This window comes from Alternaria ethzedia, assembly GCF_023757985.1.
Source record: "Alternaria ethzedia strain BMP 0044 chromosome Unknown scaffold_6, whole genome shotgun sequence".
Classification (NCBI taxonomy): domain Eukaryota; kingdom Fungi; phylum Ascomycota; class Dothideomycetes; order Pleosporales; family Pleosporaceae; genus Alternaria; species Alternaria ethzedia.
In genome coordinates, this window is record NW_026056199.1 from 315,641 (window position 1) to 334,534 (window position 18,894).

At 51.8% G+C, this 18,894-nt stretch overlaps 7 protein-coding genes across 7 annotated transcripts; 3 read left to right on the forward strand and 4 right to left on the reverse strand.

Annotated features, from left to right (window-relative positions):
• Positions 1-2,295: 2,295 nt before the first annotated feature.
• Positions 2,296-2,752, reverse strand: J4E87_003377 (uncharacterized protein; the record flags this gene model as incomplete). Its single annotated transcript, XM_049375005.1, has 2 exons — positions 2,296-2,621; positions 2,677-2,752. 2 exons carry the CDS (start codon positions 2,750-2,752, stop codon positions 2,296-2,298), a joined length of 402 nt encoding a protein of 133 aa, XP_049234927.1.
• Positions 2,753-3,885: 1,133 nt separating this feature from the next.
• Positions 3,886-4,896, reverse strand: J4E87_003378 (uncharacterized protein; the record flags this gene model as incomplete). Its single annotated transcript, XM_049375006.1, has 1 exon — positions 3,886-4,896. The coding sequence occupies one exon, from the start codon at positions 4,894-4,896 to the stop codon at positions 3,886-3,888; it is 1,011 nt and encodes a 336-aa protein (XP_049234928.1).
• Positions 4,897-6,280: 1,384 nt separating this feature from the next.
• On the forward strand, positions 6,281-6,679 carry J4E87_003379 (uncharacterized protein; the record flags this gene model as incomplete). Its single annotated transcript, XM_049375007.1, has 1 exon — positions 6,281-6,679. One exon carries the CDS (start codon positions 6,281-6,283, stop codon positions 6,677-6,679), a length of 399 nt encoding a protein of 132 aa, XP_049234929.1.
• Positions 6,680-6,871: 192 nt separating this feature from the next.
• Positions 6,872-8,066, reverse strand: J4E87_003380 (uncharacterized protein; the record flags this gene model as incomplete). Its single annotated transcript, XM_049375008.1, has 3 exons — positions 6,872-7,708; positions 7,765-7,889; positions 7,943-8,066. 3 exons carry the CDS (start codon positions 8,064-8,066, stop codon positions 6,872-6,874), a joined length of 1,086 nt encoding a protein of 361 aa, XP_049234930.1.
• A 1,615-nt stretch (positions 8,067-9,681) lies between these two features.
• On the forward strand, positions 9,682-10,866 carry HEM2 (Aminolevulinate dehydratase; the record flags this gene model as incomplete). Its single annotated transcript, XM_049375009.1, has 2 exons — positions 9,682-9,906; positions 9,958-10,866. 2 exons carry the CDS (start codon positions 9,682-9,684, stop codon positions 10,864-10,866), a joined length of 1,134 nt encoding a protein of 377 aa, XP_049234931.1.
• Positions 10,867-11,929: 1,063 nt separating this feature from the next.
• Positions 11,930-13,963, forward strand: J4E87_003382 (uncharacterized protein; the record flags this gene model as incomplete). The annotated part of the gene is made up of 2 exons (XM_049375010.1): positions 11,930-12,126; positions 12,178-13,963. 2 exons carry the CDS (start codon positions 11,930-11,932, stop codon positions 13,961-13,963), a joined length of 1,983 nt encoding a protein of 660 aa, XP_049234932.1.
• A 749-nt stretch (positions 13,964-14,712) lies between these two features.
• On the reverse strand, positions 14,713-15,945 carry J4E87_003383 (uncharacterized protein; the record flags this gene model as incomplete). Its single annotated transcript, XM_049375011.1, has 3 exons — positions 14,713-14,906; positions 14,957-15,445; positions 15,507-15,945. 3 exons carry the CDS (start codon positions 15,943-15,945, stop codon positions 14,713-14,715), a joined length of 1,122 nt encoding a protein of 373 aa, XP_049234933.1.
• Between the last annotated feature and the right edge of the window lie 2,949 nt (positions 15,946-18,894).

Consider the following 18,894-nt stretch of genomic DNA (forward strand, 5'->3'; position numbering starts at 1 on the left):
GGGAATCTGTAAGGCCAGAGACTGGGCACTTGAGGGACGACCTGAAAAGTCACTTCATCATCGGTCAGATTCCAGATACTTATTCTCGAATTTCCCGTTCTCTACCAGAAGAACAAATTGTTAGCTGTTCCTCTTTATCCACGTGGGGAAGAAAGAAAAGTGTTGCCCAAGGTTTTTCGAGAACGCTCGACTCGCGGAGATTTGTCGCAGTACCTACAGCGAACGTCCCAGTAAATGTCGGTACATACGGCAGATGGTCCACAATACCCATGGCAGAATCCTTACAGGCTGCGCAAAAGTGGATGAGTACTTGTCTAGACACCCATGAGCAGTGTCAGAAACACAAACAACCGCGTACATATCCGACACGGCTCCTCGAACTTGGCAGCCACAAAGTGCGTCTAGTACTACCACAGGAAGAGGAACTATCGGGCCCGTATGCTGCTTTGAGTTACTGCTGGGGCCCAAATCCTAGCTTCATCCGGCTAACGGCCGATAACATGCAAGATTTTCGGCTCGGAATACTCCATTCAGATTTACCCATTGCTTTCCAAGAGGCAATTTGCTTCGTAGAAGGGCTCGGAGTTCGCTACCTCTGGATCGATGCTCTCTGTATCATACAGTCTGGCAGGGGGAGTAGTGAAGACTGGCAGTTGGAGTGCAGTCGCATGCAAGAAGTGTACTCGAATTGCATCATCAACATTTCTTTGGTACAGGCTGCGCACCCGAACCAAAGCTGTATGGGAGGTTATAATCGTAAAGCGAATCTGCCTTTCACTACAACTATGGCTATGCGAGGAATGAGTGGGGATTTTGCCGGCACACCTCCTGCCTTCACTGTCATACCAAGCCAGTACTTCCAACATTCGCTTTATCAACAGCCCCTCGGAAGTCGCGCATGGGTCCTACAAGAACGCCTGTTGGCTACTCGCGTCTTGAGCATTGGCCATGGAGAACTTTTCTGGGACTGTGCACGGGTCCCAAACGCAAGCGAATCTCTTCCACGCGGCTTCGAACTTTGTCCTGACCCTGCGAGGGCAGTTCTGAGTGAAGCGCTGGGTCTTCAAATAACTTCCATTCCGCAGGCCTTAGACAGCCGGACTGCAGAGGATACTTGGTCCAAGATCCTTGTGGATTACAGTGCGAGGCAGCTCACATATCCCCAAGCGGACAAGTTGATTGCTATCTCGGCTATCGCAAGCTGCATGCATTACGCATTAAACGACACGTATCTTGCTGGCCATTTCTGGAAAACGCTCCCACAAAGTCTGAACTGGAGAGCAAATCGTACACCTGGACGTTCATTCCGTACTGATGAAAGGCCACCACAAAGGCTGCCCAGGTCCTCTAGCCAGATGTTGGATGGCAGCTGGGTGGTCACGCCAACATGGAGCTGGGCATCGATGAATGGCCGACTGAGAACGCGACCATTTGTTGGAGTGTCTTCGACGGTTATAGCAATCGCAGAAGAGTACAGGCTTTCTCCGCTGGATAAAAACGAGCGAACACCATTTATGGAGAAGATGATACTGCTGACCATTCGAGCCTGGTCTAGACCTATCAAATGGACGCTGGGTGGGCCGATCGGCTATGAAAACACAGAAAGTTTGAAAGAGGAGGGTTTTGAACGTCTCTATGTCACTATGGATGAGCCGAATGAGAAGCCCGAAAACGGAAGCATGTTTCTACTTGCGGCACTTGTCCATGCAGACAATATAGTGGTGGGCTTGTTGCTGAGAGAGATAAACATGTACGAAGACAGAGTATACGAGAGACTGGGGCAATTCCGGGCACCATTCGACCGCGACATTGGGACGGAATGGCAATCGTTGTTCACTGATGGAGAGCGCTCCATAACTATGTGCTGATGAGCTAAGCCGAACATTGCTATGTCAGCCCGATAATCTCACACACTGGCTATGCGTCATCACAATGTCGCCCCTGACACCTCCTCACTCTCTACAGGCCCGATACTCGTTCGATGAACAGCATTACACTGTACAGAAATCCTGATAGTCGGCCATCGGAAAAGGTTGGGAGCAACAGCGAAGACATCGAGGACTTGATGCGACCGCATCGTATATCAAGACGATGATCGCTACTCGAGTAATGATTCCAAAACAGCAATGGCTCCGTCTCAGTTCAAACACAGTGTGTGGGCATTTTGTGTCAACCTACGGTGCCTCATCACCACTTGGGGTTTGCGGTCAAGATCACATCGACAGCGTTCAATTTCTTCCAATTGCCAACCCTAGATAGGTTCGCCAAATAATCATCCGTTTCATTTTCCAACCTCTACTTATCAGCCGCATCCAACGGCTTATTCTGACCATAGTTCAGCGTCTTCTCCCTCTTCTTCGCATCCGACTCCTTCGGGTCATGCTTCATGTTGTCCTGACTCTCCGTTGTCTCTTCCGTCGCGCCTGCTCGGTCTTGCTCTGGATGGCTGACTGGGTTTTGTACTGATGCGTGGTCGCCATCGTTCTTGTCGGTCTGGCCGACTGAGGCGCTCTTGTTGATGGACTGGCTTTCGGCGCTGCTAGCTTGCGGGTTGGAGACGTTGGATGACTGGCCGGGTGCAGCGCTGCTGGCGTATGTGCGGGTGATGACTGGTGCGAGGACTGGGATGAAGTATGTTAGTGGTTGTTCCTTTTGTATTGGAGGGAGGGTAGTCACCTTCGCTTCGTTGTTGGAGTGAGCGGGTCGCGATGGACGCTGAGCGCGAAAAGCTCTGGAGGAATCTTGATGCCATTTTGTTTCTGGTGAATTTCGAGTAGATTACGGGATTACGAAAGTATCAAGTCGCAGTTTGCAGAGAGTTAAAACGAAATGTCCGCGCATGTTTATCAGACACCCTCCTTGACGTGCCTGTGATGTTGGCGAAACGTCATCATCAAGCCGCAGGGCCGATCTCTGGGGAGTCGGCATCTGCTTCCCGTACGAATCCACTCTTACTCATCTATGATACCTGTGCGAACATGCGACAATGAATGTGAGCGCGCCCATCTCCATCGTAAAGGTTTGCATGCGCCTTAGTGCGTGCGCGATCAAGGCCGCACGATGACGTATACCAAAAGTTGGGTGATAGGGAGAAGAGAGTGTAAGGGCTGTAGCAGTCGAAATCTAGGCGTGCACGTGTGCAGAGCAGAATGTAAGTATTATATAACTAAAGCGCAGTAAATAGTTTAAATAAGTTTAAATAGTATTAGGTGTACTAAAAAGCTAAAGAGTATTATAGTTATAGTTATATAGTAGTAAAAAAGTGTATAGCGTATTTAAAAGCTTAACTTTATAAAAAATAGTATTCTTAAATATTCTTAAAAGAAGAAGAAAGTAGAAAAAAGTATATAGCTTATTCCTACAATACTGCCTAAGAAGGCTAGTAAGTACTGTACATGCTACTGTAAAGTAGATGCTGATAATTATAGGGTGATAGGTATGACTTGGGCAGCATCAACTTGGGCATCTACTCACACATTATAGAACCAGACGTCGCAGCGGATAGAAATTATCGAAGATCAGAAGGTTTGGCTACACCATGGCCAGTTTTCCCTGCGCGAAGTCGATCGGCGTTCACTCACGCGCCCGCGGGCCGATGCACAGGGTCACGTGATATCCCACTCCCGCCCATCGGACTTTCCGACCCTGCCAAACGCCTTCATTCGCAACCAACCAACCCACTACACAACTTCCAACGACTTTTAGGACTACCAGCTGAACCAGGGTTGCCTGTCATGAGTGTCTTCGACGTACATTGTTGTCATCTCGGCAGCACGCGATGTTATAGGGCGCGGGGTTGAAGCACATCTGGGCACCGAATGTTACAATTACTAGCACTTTCAAGTCTATCTTACAACACTGCCTCCCCCAGACTCTATCAGATCCCTACAAGTAATCCGCATCAACCCAATTCTCCTTCTCAAAGTTCATCCCGAACACATCCGACGCCTTGATCCGCGCATCCCGCTGCGATGAAAAGTTCGCTCTTGCCTCCGGGTTTGCGCCAGGTCCATAGTTCATGTACTCCTGGTAAACAATATTGTCCACACTCTGTACATCATCCCACCTCGCCCATCCCGCTGGCTTCACCACATCGCTCAGATAGCTATCCTGGAAAACAACCCTCGAGTACGGTCTCCACGGCCTGCCAAGGAAGGTCGAGTTCGTGCCGTTGGTTCCGGAAACGTTGACCTGGTTGAAGACGTAGATGCTCGTGTTGTTGTCAGCTTCGCGACCGTTGGCGGTGACCCAACCAGGACCAATTGACTCGATATCGATCTTGTCGAACCACGCGATGGCGCGTAGACCGAAGATGAAGTCTACCGCGCCATTGACGAAAGACTTCGCGTAGATCTGGCGCCCGATGTTCGCGTAGATGGTGTCTTGGTAGCCGGTGAACTTGCAGCCGTAGAATCCTTGGTTCGTCTTCTGCGCGCTTAGTGCGAGGGCTTGGCCGTTCTTCTCCGCGGCGCCGAAGGTGTTGGCGACATTCAGATTGTAAATGCGGATGTTTGTTGTGTTCAAGCGGAGGGTGGCTGTTGCGTCGTTGTTGGCAAGTCCAGGTGTTTGGCGCGAGAGATTGTATGTCAAGGTGACTTCGTTGTCCTTGTAGCCGCGAGCGTCCTTCGTGGAACCTTGTATGGTGATAGGGCCAGCATGAGGAGGAATGTAGACTTGTTCGTTGTATATTCCAGCGACGACGAAGATCTTCTGGGCATCGGTCTTGTTATGCAGTGCGTCTACTGCGGCACTGATGCTGGGGTAGCTGCCGTTGGTTGCGCCGGAAGCATCGACGACTAACGCGCCTCGGTCGGGCTTTGTTCTTGTGTACTTGTCGGCAGACACCACGGAAAGGGCACTTGCAAATGCAAGGAACTGTATCAGACGAGACACCATGTTGATCGGCAGAGAACGAGTGACCTGGTATTCGGTACCCGTTCATCGGAACGGCCGGGTACTTATACTAGATTGACGAAATGCACCCCTTTACGCGATTACTACAGTCTGTAATTATTCCGTCGCGCTTACCTCTACGGGCCGACTATCGAACATGCGCGCTGTTTGCCATTGCCATCGTGACTTTGCGGGGAAGTGTGGAGGAAGCATTGTTGGTGTTGCATCGTGTGATTGGTGGCAGAAATCCTTCCGTGGACAACTTTACCCCAGATTGTTTAACCATCGGCAACGGAATCTGGGGAAGCAATGTTGCAGTAGATCTGATCTTGGTGTTTTGTCAAGCGGACGGATGCGAACGGGAGCGATCTCGGATTGCTTGGGTTTGAGGTACATACAAAGTAAGCCCGATTGATTACTTTGGTAGTCGCGCCGCGCGGCGACTGCCAACGTCCTTCTTGGCTTGACCTTTTTGAACGCGCATTCTTCCACTTCAATGCTCTCATGCATGCGACTATTTCCCTCTTCTTGTAGGCATGAGTCTGAGATTTTACACAATTCTGATCGCGTACCTAGGTACGGGCAGCAATAACGAACGAGCCTTGGAGTGGACGCGACGACAACCGAAGTACCACCGCGCCTTCCTCGATATACGAAACACACCCTAGCACGTTTGCCGCTACTCTCTAGATATTGTGATGGCATTATGCAGTTGTTCAAGAGCAAGGGATGAGGTCCAGTTCTGCCTGCGATGAGCTGCGATGGCCAAGCCGAGGAGACGGTGAGGGCGTTTGTAGTAAGTTTTGCCCCGAGCCCTGAGGCTATCTTCTTAAGCACCTCATGATGACTGGGTATGAACACGCCATTAGGCTAGACTATAGGTTCTCGGATCAAATGGTACACCGCATGAAGTATCTACCGCCTGGTCGCGATGATCAATAGGTCAAAAGCCGTCGCGAGCCGGACTCAGGCGATGAACCAGTCGCATTGTAGTAGTACACCGATTCGATAGGAGCTCGCATTCTACGTCAGGGCATAATAGAGTTCATGGAGAATAACTCTGCTCATAACAATATGAACGCGTTGTTCACCCCAAGATCAGACCACTATGAGCGCGCCCGTACCCCGCGTACGCAACTCGCGTTCACCGTCACATTCAACCCACCGTTTGCGCAATGACGCACCCTCCAAACAAACGAACTGAGACACGCGCCGCGACCACAACAAAGAGACGTCTCCCTTCTCTCTCAGACTCGTAGCCAGCTGCAACCTCACCGTACCTCTACACACGCATTGCATATCTCTGCAATACAGCCACTGACAAACACCAGCGCGAAAAGCACATCACACTACACACCCTCTACAAACCCCCGCGCCTCAAAACAAAATGGCCCAAAACGACTCAAAGCACCTCCTCCCCATGACCTCCATCCTCTTCGCCGACACCAATTCCTCTTCACGGCCAAACACATCCCACCACCTCGCGAACCCCACACTCGCCAACCTCAAAGACGCGCAAGACACCAGCATCACCGCGCTGCCCCAGCCTGTCACCGAAGCCGAGGTCATCGAGTCAGATGGTTTCTGGAAGAGATTGTGGGCTAAGATCAAGAATGCGCTTGGTTTCGGTGAAAGGGAAGTTGAGTATGAGGAGGAGAGGGAGATGTGCATTGGTGAGCCTTTTGGCTTCGTGCATATTGGGACTGGGGGGAATAGGCCGTTGTTGGGGCCGGGTGGGGTGCCGAGGGTTGGGGGTGGGGAGGAGGAGTGGGAGGATGTGGAGTGAGGGCGGGAGATGTTCGGGGTGGTTTGGGTGTGAGTTTGGATGATCGTGAGGGGGCGTGGAGACCGACGGAGGTGTGAGAAGTGGTGGATGTGAAGATGAACTTGGTGGTTGAAGACTACATGGGTATGATACTGGACAGAAGCAAGGGGGAATCAACCTCGAAACGACTAAGAATATACAAAATTCTCCATCTCACTTGCCCTGGCTCTCGACGCTGACATTCCAATTATTGGGTGCCCGCCACCAGCGTCCTAGCAGACTGCCTTCACTCTTGCCACTGCTACCAGTGATCATTCGATTCGCATCTGGCCTCTCAATCTTGACATCCTGCGTCTTGACAATCTGCAGCTTGACATCCTCGCTGCCATTGGTGCCAGCCTCAGGGTCATATGTAGCACGATCGCTGCTCCCAGTCCGGTATGCTTTGCCCTTTGAGCCCGAGCCCTCGTCGCTGATGATGCGTTCGAACTTGCTTTGCAGGCTGGGGTAGTAGCGGATAAGAACGGCTTTGATGCTGGGTGCGCAAGCGACGATGACAGCGAGATGGTTCTCCACAACGGCGCAAATCATAGACGCGGCGTATTGGAAGGGGAAGTCCCCCATGACGGCGAGTCGGTGGACAAAGTAGACGCGAGTTGCGCTTGCAGCGAGCACAAGTCCGCCCAAGGCGAAGAGGAAGTTAACGGCGATGCGGTGGTGGCGTCTGAGCTTAACATTCCAGGTGAAGATGACGGGGAGGATATAGAGGACGGCATCGCAGGCTACCATGAAGACCGAGTTGAAGTAGGAGAAATCGCTCAGGTTGATGCAGTAGCCCTCGATGGTTGGGTCCCACCATTTTGCCACGGGGACACATTGGAAGATGCTGGTTACGACGCAGGTGAGACCGAAGGAGAAAGCGACGATATGCATGATGAAGATGCAGCGGCGGGCCCACGGCTCGAAGGTGAGCTCGGTGTAGAAAATCAGTAGCGAGTGCTTAACGGCCCAGTTGACGGAGAAGTAGAAGATGAGGGCGGCCATGACCATCTGGGGTGTTGAGTCAGTAAGTGGAAGATAGTGATCGTGGGTTGGGTTTGATGTACCTTGAGGAGCATCTCCATGTTGGCCGGGTCGATGTCTGCCTCGTGCAGACCAGCTCCCAGACGTGTCGCATACATCTGAATGCATGATAAGACGATGGCGCAAGTCCCGGCAAAGACAGCAAGAGCTTCATGTCAGTTAGTATGATGACTCGTGTGGGAATAAGTGGACTGAGCTCACCATCATGCCAGCCAAAGCTGCTCATTATCTTGATCTTCCTCCCAACACGACAGCTGATAGCCAGTGAAGTCAACACAATCAGTGTCAAGTTGACAGCAACGGTGGGGGCGCGTAGGTCAGACATGATTGGAACAGTCAATCGAGTCACCGAGTTGAGTGGAGTTGCGATGTTTGCAGGGGTGAGAAAGGATTCGTGTGCCTTGCATGCCCTCTACATATATACCAGGTGTTTATCTTTCACAAGACGCACGGCTTATACTTTGTTTGTCGTGATATGCGCAACACCAAGATGATGAACGGCCGACGGGGTCTAACGTTAGCTGCCCCGCGCTGACGGCGCGCAATCATCCATGTCAGTACAGTGATTGTGGACTGCCGTTTCTGTCGGCTTGCAGTGAAAACCGTCAAGGGAGCGACGCGGCACTCGGGGTAGCGCCCAGTGCTCCTAGACTAGTAGGAATAATGAAAATGATGGTGTAGCACTATTGGACGGAGTTACTCTTCTTAGCCTAAACGAGTGTCGGGTATGGTCCCCAGGTGTAGAGGTTTTGCTTTGTGATGTTTGTTTTCGAGGTTAGGGTTCAAGCTAGGGGCAGCGGGGTCTTGGGATGTCGAAAAAGAAAGCACGACGTCGGTATACAGGTTGTGTCCATGCGAGCCGTAAGCGAAAACAGTAGGTTATCGAAAGTGCTCATAGGTTGAGAAGGCGACCCCGCTTTGCCCTTCGTCTCAACACATCGCATTCCGAAGCTGATGTTTTCGTTTTGTGTTGTTGCTTTTTGCTTTGAGGGTCCTGTTCGTATTGATTTTGGTGGGTATACGACAGAGACTTTGTACGTGGCGTTATCTGCCTGGCGTCTCCATCTGATCAGGATACTGCGGTACCATGTTAATGTTGGTGCTGGCTCGCATCGCATACTGCGCGTTCACATTGTTGAGTTGAGGAGTAACTTTGCAAAGTAGCCACGTCCGGTCATGTTGAGATTGATGTTGATCAGCAGCGGCGATAGATATCCCGATTACTGAGCGATGGCGACTGTAGAAGACAAAAGTAAGACTCCATTACAGAAGGGCCGATGAAAGGGTGGAAGTTGCGATGGTGGGTAGACAGACGGCCAGAGACGGGAAATTGTGAGCCAGCCACATCGTCATAAAAGGCGTGCGCCCCGCTGGGTTCTCGCGACTCGAAACAACGACATCATCTTGTCGTGGAAGAAGCTGAGGATCGATCGTGTGCGCTTGGAGCGCGACTGCACAGGTGTTTACTTCGGCGATGCATCTTGTGATGAAGCTCAATGCGCTTCCAAGATTCCCGAGACTATCCCGACTTCTCGACCTGACAGCTGACTAACACCATCCGACGCTAGGCCACATCTGATTCTCAGTAATCCTGCGCATATGATTGGGCGCCGGAGGCAATTTGCAGCTTACATGCGTATAGTAGTCGTCGCAAACCGTGTAGATTTCACAATCTTTCAAGGAATTGCGCTTAAAATTGTTCTCTTCATTCCGATACCCCCATCTCGTCTCTGCGTCCGTCCGTACTCCGATTTTCTGAAACTCAAGGTGCGATCGCTATAGTCGGAGTGAAACTTGACGCCTCGGCTGTCCGCATTTACTACGAACGCCACCTTTCCCCGACGCCAACGTCAGCGGCATTCCACTTTCTTTGCACAGGCGGGACTTGAACTTTCTGATTCCTTCACCAACCTACGAGATATTGTTGCTTTCTCTCCTCCATGTCGTTCTCCTCGCTCGTCTCAGACATCGCATACCGGAACAATTCGGAGCGGCCAGAGCGACCCGACCTGCGCTCTCAAATATCGGAAGCGCGTTCCACCCGATCCTACGCCAGCACTGCCGCGACGAGCGTGAGCATATCTGGAGATATCAAGAGCCAATTGCATGGAGGATACAGCCACCCTCTGTCGCGAGCATGGCAGGCCGAGCGACAGCTTACAAAGGTGAGAGGAATGACGCCATGAGCCTATGACGGAAGCTAACATTCAGTGCAGTCGATGCTCATCTACCCCCTCTTCATTTCCGACCAGCCTGACGAAGAGATTCTGATTCCCTCCCTACCGAACATCCATCGCCGAGGCCTGAACAAGGTCGTGCCATACCTTACCCCACTTGTCGCGAAGGGCCTGAAGTCCGTCATACTGTTCGGAGTCCCACTCGCACCCTCAGCGAAAGACGCCTTGGGCACCAACGCAGACGATCCCAAGGGCCCCGTCATCAAGGCCATCCGCCTGCTCCGACGAGCATTCCCCGACCTCTTCATCGTCGCCGACGTGTGCCTCTGCGAATACACTTCACACGGCCATTGCGGTATCCTCAAAGAGGATGGCAGCTTGAACAATGCATTGTCAGTAGAGCGAATTGCGGATGTGGCGCTGTCATATGCCAATGCCGGCGCGCATTGCGTGGCACCTTCGGACATGAACGACGGTCGCATACGCGCCATTAAGCTGAGGCTCATCGAAGCGGGCATCTCGCACCAGGTCGTGCTGATGTCGTATGCCGCCAAGTTCTCAGGATGTTTATACGGTCCCTTCCGCGACGCTGCAGGCTCAGTGCCCTCGTTTGGCGACCGAAGATGCTACCAATTACCTCCCGGCGGCCGCGGTCTGGCACGACGAGCCATTGTCAGAGATATTGGTGAGGGTGCGGACATCATCATGGTCAAGCCTGCGAGCCAGTACCTCGACATCATTAGCGACGCAAAGGAAATTGGCAAGGACATGCCCATTGCAGCGTACCAGGTGTCTGGAGAATACGCTATGATCCACGCTGCCGCAGCTGCAGGTGTGTTCGACTTGAGGCAGATGGCGGAAGAGGCTACGCAGGGCATACTCCGAGCGGGAGCCTCGATAGTGGTTAGCTACTTCACGCCAGAGTTCCTAGACTGGTTGGGTAACTAGGGAGGCTAGCATAGATGTACGGCAAAAGAAAGGGCGTAGGGGCGTTTGATATCCAGACGGCATGTCTACCAATGAATTCTCATCACCACTTCTACATCATTTCGTTTCTAGGATCTGTCGCACATGGATAACAGCCCAACATTCTCCTAAGTCGCGAATAACGTGTGAAATCTGAAGCGGGCTTACAGCCCGCCTCGTATAGTGCCAAGACCATATGCAGAAATACGCTAGCCCGAACATGCGGAGGATTGCAGCCCACCGGTGCGCCACAGCCCTCACTTCGCCATCTGCAGATGAACCAACCCCACCACATCTCAACCCTGCGGCTGCCTTGCTGCTACCTCGCTAAACTTTCGAGTCAGCGCCCTCCCTACGGTACCATGGTGGGCGTTTGACTCACCGGCTAGCCCGCACTTCACGACCGGCGTCGCCGGTTCTTCTCACCAAAGTCGGTAATGATGCGTCCGTATCCACAGCAGCATGCATCTCAGCCACTTCAGTCGCCCTTCGTGCGCAAAGGATATTCATCCTGGGATTCAAAGTGAACGCCACTCAGCCTTGCTTGGAGCCACGCTGTTTGCGCGCGAACGCTCTCATTCGACCTAGCGATGCCACTGCACTTTAGACACATGCGGTCTCCACTCACTGGACGCACCATGCAGGTGACCATTACCCCAGCGAGGAATCTTTCTCCTAACAGAGCCTTGAGAGGCTGATGTCGAAGCTGATTGCATTGGACCGGCTGCACAATATGCACAGCCACGCCTTAGCTCAGGCTGCCATCCCACCGCCCTTTTTCTCAACCTCAAGTCATAACGATGAAAGCTATTAGGTAAATCGAAATACATCATCTGGATGCCTGGTCAATTGCGCTTGCGACAAACAAGTATATCACAGGTCTCGTCTTGGACTACTACGACTTTACAACAATCATCGACATTCGCTGTGAACACATCTAATCCGGGGGCTTTGTTACGCAGCAAACGCATCGGGATTCATTCAAGACACGTCCACTTATAAAACTCCTTCGACGTGCGGATTAAGCCACCGGCCTGGTATAATCATGGAGAACCTCAAGGAATCGCTACCTCCTGGCCTCGCAGATGCAGCCATCAACATTCCCGGCTTCGGTGCTATTGTCCAGCTGGTTCTCAACAAAATTGGTTTCGATGTTGGCAGCACGATGTCGCTATACCTTTTATTATTTGGTATCTTCCAAGGAGCAATGTTCTTGTACAACAGGGGGCGTACATGGATGCAGTAAGTCCACAATTCTACCAGTCAACCGCGGTCTGCTAACAGTTCATGCAGAGATTATGGCACCTCCGCTATCCGGATAGACGACGATGATGATTTATACCCCCAGTTCATATCCTGGATATCGGAACAGCGCATGACGGAAGTCAGCAGAGACTTGAAAGCTACATCGAGGAAGCCCAAGACTCGATATAGCGCAGACTCTGATGACGAGCCCGAATCGGACGACGAAGACGTCTTGGACGAGTCTGGGATCTTTAATTACGACAAGTACAAAGGTACTAGTCCTGTATACTACGAACCTAATCTTGGCGACGACAGCTTCACCCACAATGGTCACTACTTCCAGTTCAGGAAGGATTCCCAAGAGAACAAGTATGCGGAACGTATTGAGTACTTTGTCATCATCCGTTGCATGGGTCGCAGCACGAAGCCCGTCAAGGAGTTGATAGATCATGTCAAGGAATGGTCATCGCACAAGAACAACAGCACGACTGAAATTATGCGAGCGGAGACTAAACACGGCGGTTACTGGTCTACCCAGTCCAGTCGACCTTCACGACCTATTAGCACAGTGACCTTGGATGAAGCGCAAAAGGACAAGGTCGTTGCAGACATTAACGAATACCTCCACCCAGCCACGGCTCGGTGGTACGCCGCCCGCGGTATTCCCCACAGACGAGGATATCTTTTCCACGGGCCTCCTGGTACTGGCAAAACATCCTTGAGCTTTGCAGTGGCTGGAATCTTTGGGCTTAGCGTCTACTGCGCTTCTTTGAGTGAGCGTGACATGACCGAGTCGGATCTCGCAATGCTTTTCAGTCAGCTACCAAATCGGTGCATCGTCTTGTTAGAAGACATTGACAGCGCGGGCATCCGTCGGGACAAGTCCGAGATTCCAGCACCAGAGCGCGTCTCGGAGGTGGAAGAGGAAGCCAAGTCACCTACTGAAGCCAAGGACACCGTTGCAGAGAAGGAGGAGAAGACTGAAAGCAGAGATGAGAAGCTCGAGAGCAAGGAGGAGAAGAAAGTCGAGGAGAAACAAAAGTCCATCACCGATATCGAGAAGAAGAAGTCTTTCCGCCGAAGACTTACCCAAACACTGCGCCCTCGGAAGATACCCAGACCAGATAGCGAAACCACCACCCTCGTCACAGATGATGCAGCATCATCCGTTCGAGCACCTAGCGTAAAGACGCCTAGCATAAAAGCACCCAGCGTGAAGCCCTCACCTCCGCCTCCTCCACCCCCAGTCCCCTCTCCGACCGACGAAGAGGGCAGCAAAAGCAAGATTTCCCTCGCCGGCCTCCTCAACATCATCGACGGCGCCGCATCCAGCGAAGGCCGCGTCTTGATTATGACAACGAACTACCCCGAAAAGCTCGACTCAGCACTCATCCGGCCCGGCCGCGTAGACCTGCAGATCAAATTCACACTAGCAACCAACACGCAAATACAAGAGATCTTCCGTCGCATGTATAGCCGCGAAGAGGACCTTGCGATGCAGACACAGAAGAAAAGCGATGACGAGAAAGCGAAATCTCCCTCTAAGACAAAGAAGAGGAAAGTCAGACCATCGAGTGGCACCTCCTCGCCCCTCACTAGCGGCGCTCTGCCATCAAAGCCCAACTTCGCAACGCTACCGCCAGAGAAACTTGCGGAGATGGCTAAGCAGTTTGCGGAAGCGTTGCCCGAGGGTGTGTTCTCGCCCGCGGAGATTCAAGGGTATCTACTGCAGAAGAAGGCGGATCCAGAGGGTGCGTTGGATGGGGTCAAGGAGTGGAGGGATGCGGTGCTTGAGGCAAAGAAGAAGGGGAAGAAGGTTGTTGAGTTGAAGTAGATGGGAATTTATGATATCAAGGTGTTTACTCTGATGTCTAAGTGAAGGTTCGTGAGGCATGTGCTTGGGGTCTGCCACCGTGGTGCAAAAAGAGAGGGACTCGCCGTCATCACCACCGTCGCTGCACGTGCAGGATCAAAGCACCCACGCCATGGTTTGTACGAGCGAGCCTATCAGTGTTCGACAGGCGCGTAAACCATGATGGGCAAAAAAGATGGTTTGGTTGGCAAAAACATACAACAGCGGGGATTCGCTAGTGGTCACCCACCTAACTACTAATCCGCCGGTATCATGCTTGTATATGGCTGAGCGGACGGGAAGCCTAATTTTCATGATCCTATGGTCGTATGTGAAGGAATGGGCATTCTGTAGCAATATATTATCAGTGTTGAAGCTCCTCCGATGCGTGGTTGGCACACCGTGGTGCGGAACGAACATCAGGGTCGCGCGGGCGAAATCGGCAGAGGAAACAACACTTAAATCGTTTTGCGCTTTGATGATAGAATGCGAAAGTAACTTGACCAGCTTTCTTGTGCTGACTGAATCTTAATCGGACTGGGTGGTAGTGCTGATGTCATTTACGCTTTCGGGATAGCTACTGCTCAGAAGAACACAGACCTCTTCGCCATAATCAGTGCCACCCAAGCCTCGTGTCTTCCCCTCCAACCGCACACAGCTTCGAACACTCTGGACGACGCTTTTTGTATGTTTGTAAACCAAGCTGAGTTGATGTCCATATCTGATCCATTTTATCCTCCCTCAACACTCCAGAGAGCGGTGATACTTCTTCTTGCTGCCAGTCTTTCAGGCTCGGCAGCTTCAATCTGTCCCAGATCTCCACCAATGCACTCACTAGGTGATCCTGCTGCTTGGATGTATGGGCCGGCGTTGGTGCTATTCTCAACCTTTCCTGTCCTCTCGGCACGCTTGGGGCGTTGATCGGCTGTACGTATATTTTGTACTCGTCAAACAGAATATCTGCAACCTTCTTACAGAGTACCGAGTCGCCAACCAACAGAGGTACTATATGGGATCGATTCGGCAAGACCGGGAGACCGTGCTCGCGCAGCGCCGTCTTGACACTACGAGCGTTGCGCTGAAGCTGCTTACGTGAGTCGTCATGCGAGTAGAGATGTTCAACCGCAGCTCTTGCCCCTGCCATAACGGCTGGTGGTTGCGCTGTTGTGAATATGAAGCTCCGGGCTTGCGAACGAATCATGTCGACGAGACATGCGGACCCGGCGACGTAGCCACCCATGGTGCCGAACGCTTTACCAAGCGCTCCGCTGACCAGGGTAATTCGATCCATAAGCGTGTTCTGTCCATCTCCACGAACTCCTTGGTGGATATCGTAATCGAGGTGTTCGGCCACGCCCGCCCCATGCGGCCCGTAGAGGCCGACCGCATGGACTTCGTCCAGGAAAGTGATGGCTCCGTATTTTTCGGACAGCTCAACAATCTCACGTACGGGGGCAACGGTACCTGATCGAAATTAGAATGTTGGCGATAGGGACGATGGCTACAGCGCGATTGATTTGCTTACCACACATGGAATATACGGACTCGAAGACGACAACCTTTGGCGTTTCCAAAGGTATGGACGCAAGCTTCCTCTCCAGATCTCTAACATCGTTGTGTCGCCAGACTAGCTTGGCAGCCCTAGACATCTTGATGCCTTCGATTAAGGATGAGTGATTTGATTCATCAGAAAGGAAGACACAACCGGGGAGATGTGCACCCAATACTGCCAGTGCGGACTCATTCGCAACGTATCCGGATGTGAAGGATAGCGCTGCTTCTTTTCGATGCAGCTTTGCGAGCGAAGTCTCTAAAGCTTCAGCCCATTGGTTGTGCCCGGATATGTTTCGTGAACCGCCGGAACAAGCGCCGTATTTGTCAAGCACGGTGCGCATTGCACGTAAGACACTGGGGTGACCACCCATACCAAGCTGTTCGTTGCTCTCATCAATGGGTACTCTCATCAATGGGTACTCTCATGTTGTTGGGCTGATTACTTACATAGTCGTTCGTGCACCAAACGTCCACACGCTGCTCTTCAACGTCGGAGTGTGCAAAGGGAAACTCTTGGGCCAGACGGTTGATGTTGCGGAATTGGCGATATGAGCCATCTCGATGCTTCTGGTCAATATTGGATTTGAAGAAAGCTTCATACGGGAAATGCTGAGGCGCCTCCGTTGTAGCCGTCTCGGGCTGGGCCACCGCTACAGCTGCTACTCATGGTTTAGCACCAACTTCAATCAAATCCTGGACAGAATTGGGAGGGGTCCACGCACCCGATGCAAATGACCGAGCAGACAAAAGCACTCTGGGTTTGACACCCCGCACGAAGAACTGGTAGTGTCCTACAGGACGGGACCAAGTCGCACTCGATCTCATATTGACTGGATAGAGGTACAAGAGACGGGAGAATGAAGACGTTAGGTTGACCTTTCAATTACGCTTCATTTTAGATACATTATATACTCGTTGAGTTACATTGCTTTGACCTCAGCACGCAATTCTGACTTGTCACCCCTCTCACGGACGCGGGATTCAGAACTCACAAACCATGGCCACGATGACTCCACATGTTAGACGCCTAACTGCGCCGTAAGTCTAGATATCATCAGCAATGAGACCACTCTCATTGATGTATATGATCGTACGACCTGTATGAAGAGGGCTTACGTTCAACATCGCGCACAGCATTTGCTGCATCCGTATGGCCGTGTAGGTCAATGCTAAGCAAAAGAGCTGCCCCGACTCCATTTCAGGAAGTCTGTTCGGGCGTTTTCCGTCAATGTGTCATTTTCCAGAAATGATTTCTTCCGCTGCGGGACATCAGGCCAGCGAATCGTACCGTGCCTGTGCGCGTAACGGCCGACGTCGTGTAACCACCGACCAACACCAAACTTACTACTGCAAAACTCAGGCCGTACAGCCACGAACGATAGCAATAGAGCGACCACCACAATTTTAGTGCTTATTACGTGACGGAGGTCCTGCTAGAGCTTTGCGCTTCGTATTCTCGGTGGTTTTAGGAGCTCTTCTGTTGGCTTGGGCTTCAATTCGGGCTACTCGGGCTGCTGCTTTTTCCGTTCTATTCTTCGCCCTCACTACCTTGGTTGCCTCTCCCACTGAAACGTTACACAAAGGCCTTTGAGGCTCAGCGAGAATCAACTCCGTGGGACGCAGCTATTCTCAGGCGCCGCGTGGGGTGTAACATCCGAGCGCATGGAAAGTTACCTATTTTATCGTCTCATTCGAAATGCAGGATGACAGCAGAAATACACGGTCCTGATGCAACCCCGACCCCCACTTGGTTCTATATGACATCTTCTAAGCTACTTAACAGAGTGCAGGATCCGGTCTATCAATGCCGCATTTAAGTCAACCATTGACTCTAAACATACAACGCTGGTCAGGTAGCATGGTGGCGTCGATTCCAAGCCATATGGCGTGACAGTGACACGCAGTCACATTCCGTTGGTAATCTGACACACAGCACAAGTAATGGACCTTTTCCCGACAGCATTAGTCGTGAACAAATACGACACGCCGTTGACGCCGCTTCTTATCAAGCTTCTTTCTACGTGCGCTTCAATAGATTCTCGTACGGAGCTGTGGTTTTGCAAAAATTTGCTTCCCTCACATGGCGACCATCAACAAGAGCAACGAAATACGTCAGGATGCCGAAAGGCACCCTGATACACATACCCAAGATCTGGATACTGGACTACGCACCACGTCGACAAACAACGAAAACGTCCATCCCCAACAAGATTGCAATCATGAGACCCGTATGGACGGAGGCGTAGTAGCCTGGCTTCAGGTATTTGGAAGCTGGATCCTCTTCTGGAACACCTGGTAAGTCTCGCTCATATCCTGACCCTTCTTTTACAAGAACTGATCCCTACCACCGCCAGGGGCTTGACAAACTCCTACGGAGTATTCCAAACCTACTACGTCAACTTCCTACTCCCAACATACAGCGCATCAGCAATATCCTGGATTGGATCTATCCAGCTCTTTCTCACCATGGTGGTAGGCATACCCGCTGGGATAATGCTCGATCGCGGACACCTTCGGCTTCTCATCGCACTCGGGACGCTTTTCGAAGTTGGAGGCCTCTTCGCGACGGCACAGTGCTCGAAGTATTGGCAGATCTTCCTTGCGCAAGGCGTCTGTGTAGGTCTAGGTAGTGGTTTGCTTGGCTTGACGAGTGTTGCGGTTATCCCGCTGTACTGGAAACGGAAAAAGATGATTGCAACGGGTATTGCGGCGACGGGAAGTAGTCTTGGTAAGCTGATGGCGCTAATCCTGCTTCAAGGACATATTCTGACTTGAGGTATCGCGGTTTAGCTGGTATACTCTATCCGCTCATGATGCGCCGCCTCTTTGTCACAATAGGCTTTCCTTGGGCTGTGCGTGCCCTCGCATTCCTGATCCTCGGATGCATGGCTGTGTGCTTCGCGGTTATGCGGCTGAGACCTCGAGCGCCAAGGAAAGGGTCGATATTGAACATTCAAATGCTCAAGGATAGAAGTTACACTGCATTTGTCCTTGGTTAGTCCCCTTTTTCTCTCTTATGGATCCACTCATGATTGCGAAATCCATTGAAAGCGAAAAGAGCTAACCACACTCAGCATTTACACTCATGATGGCCACCGCCTACATCCCCTTCTTCTACATTCAAGACTATGCGCTCAAGCTCTCTCTCGATACCGAGTCTGCCTTCTCCCTACTCAGCATCATGAACGCTTCCTCCCTTCTTGGTCGCCTGGCGCCTAACTACCTCGCCGACCGCTTCGGTGGCGTGAACATCATGCTGCCCTGCTGTCTTCTCTCATCCTTGGTCATCTTTCTCTTTCCACTCGCCGTAGAAAAGTCCAGTCTTATCGCTATTTCGGTTGTTTATGGGTTTATCTCCG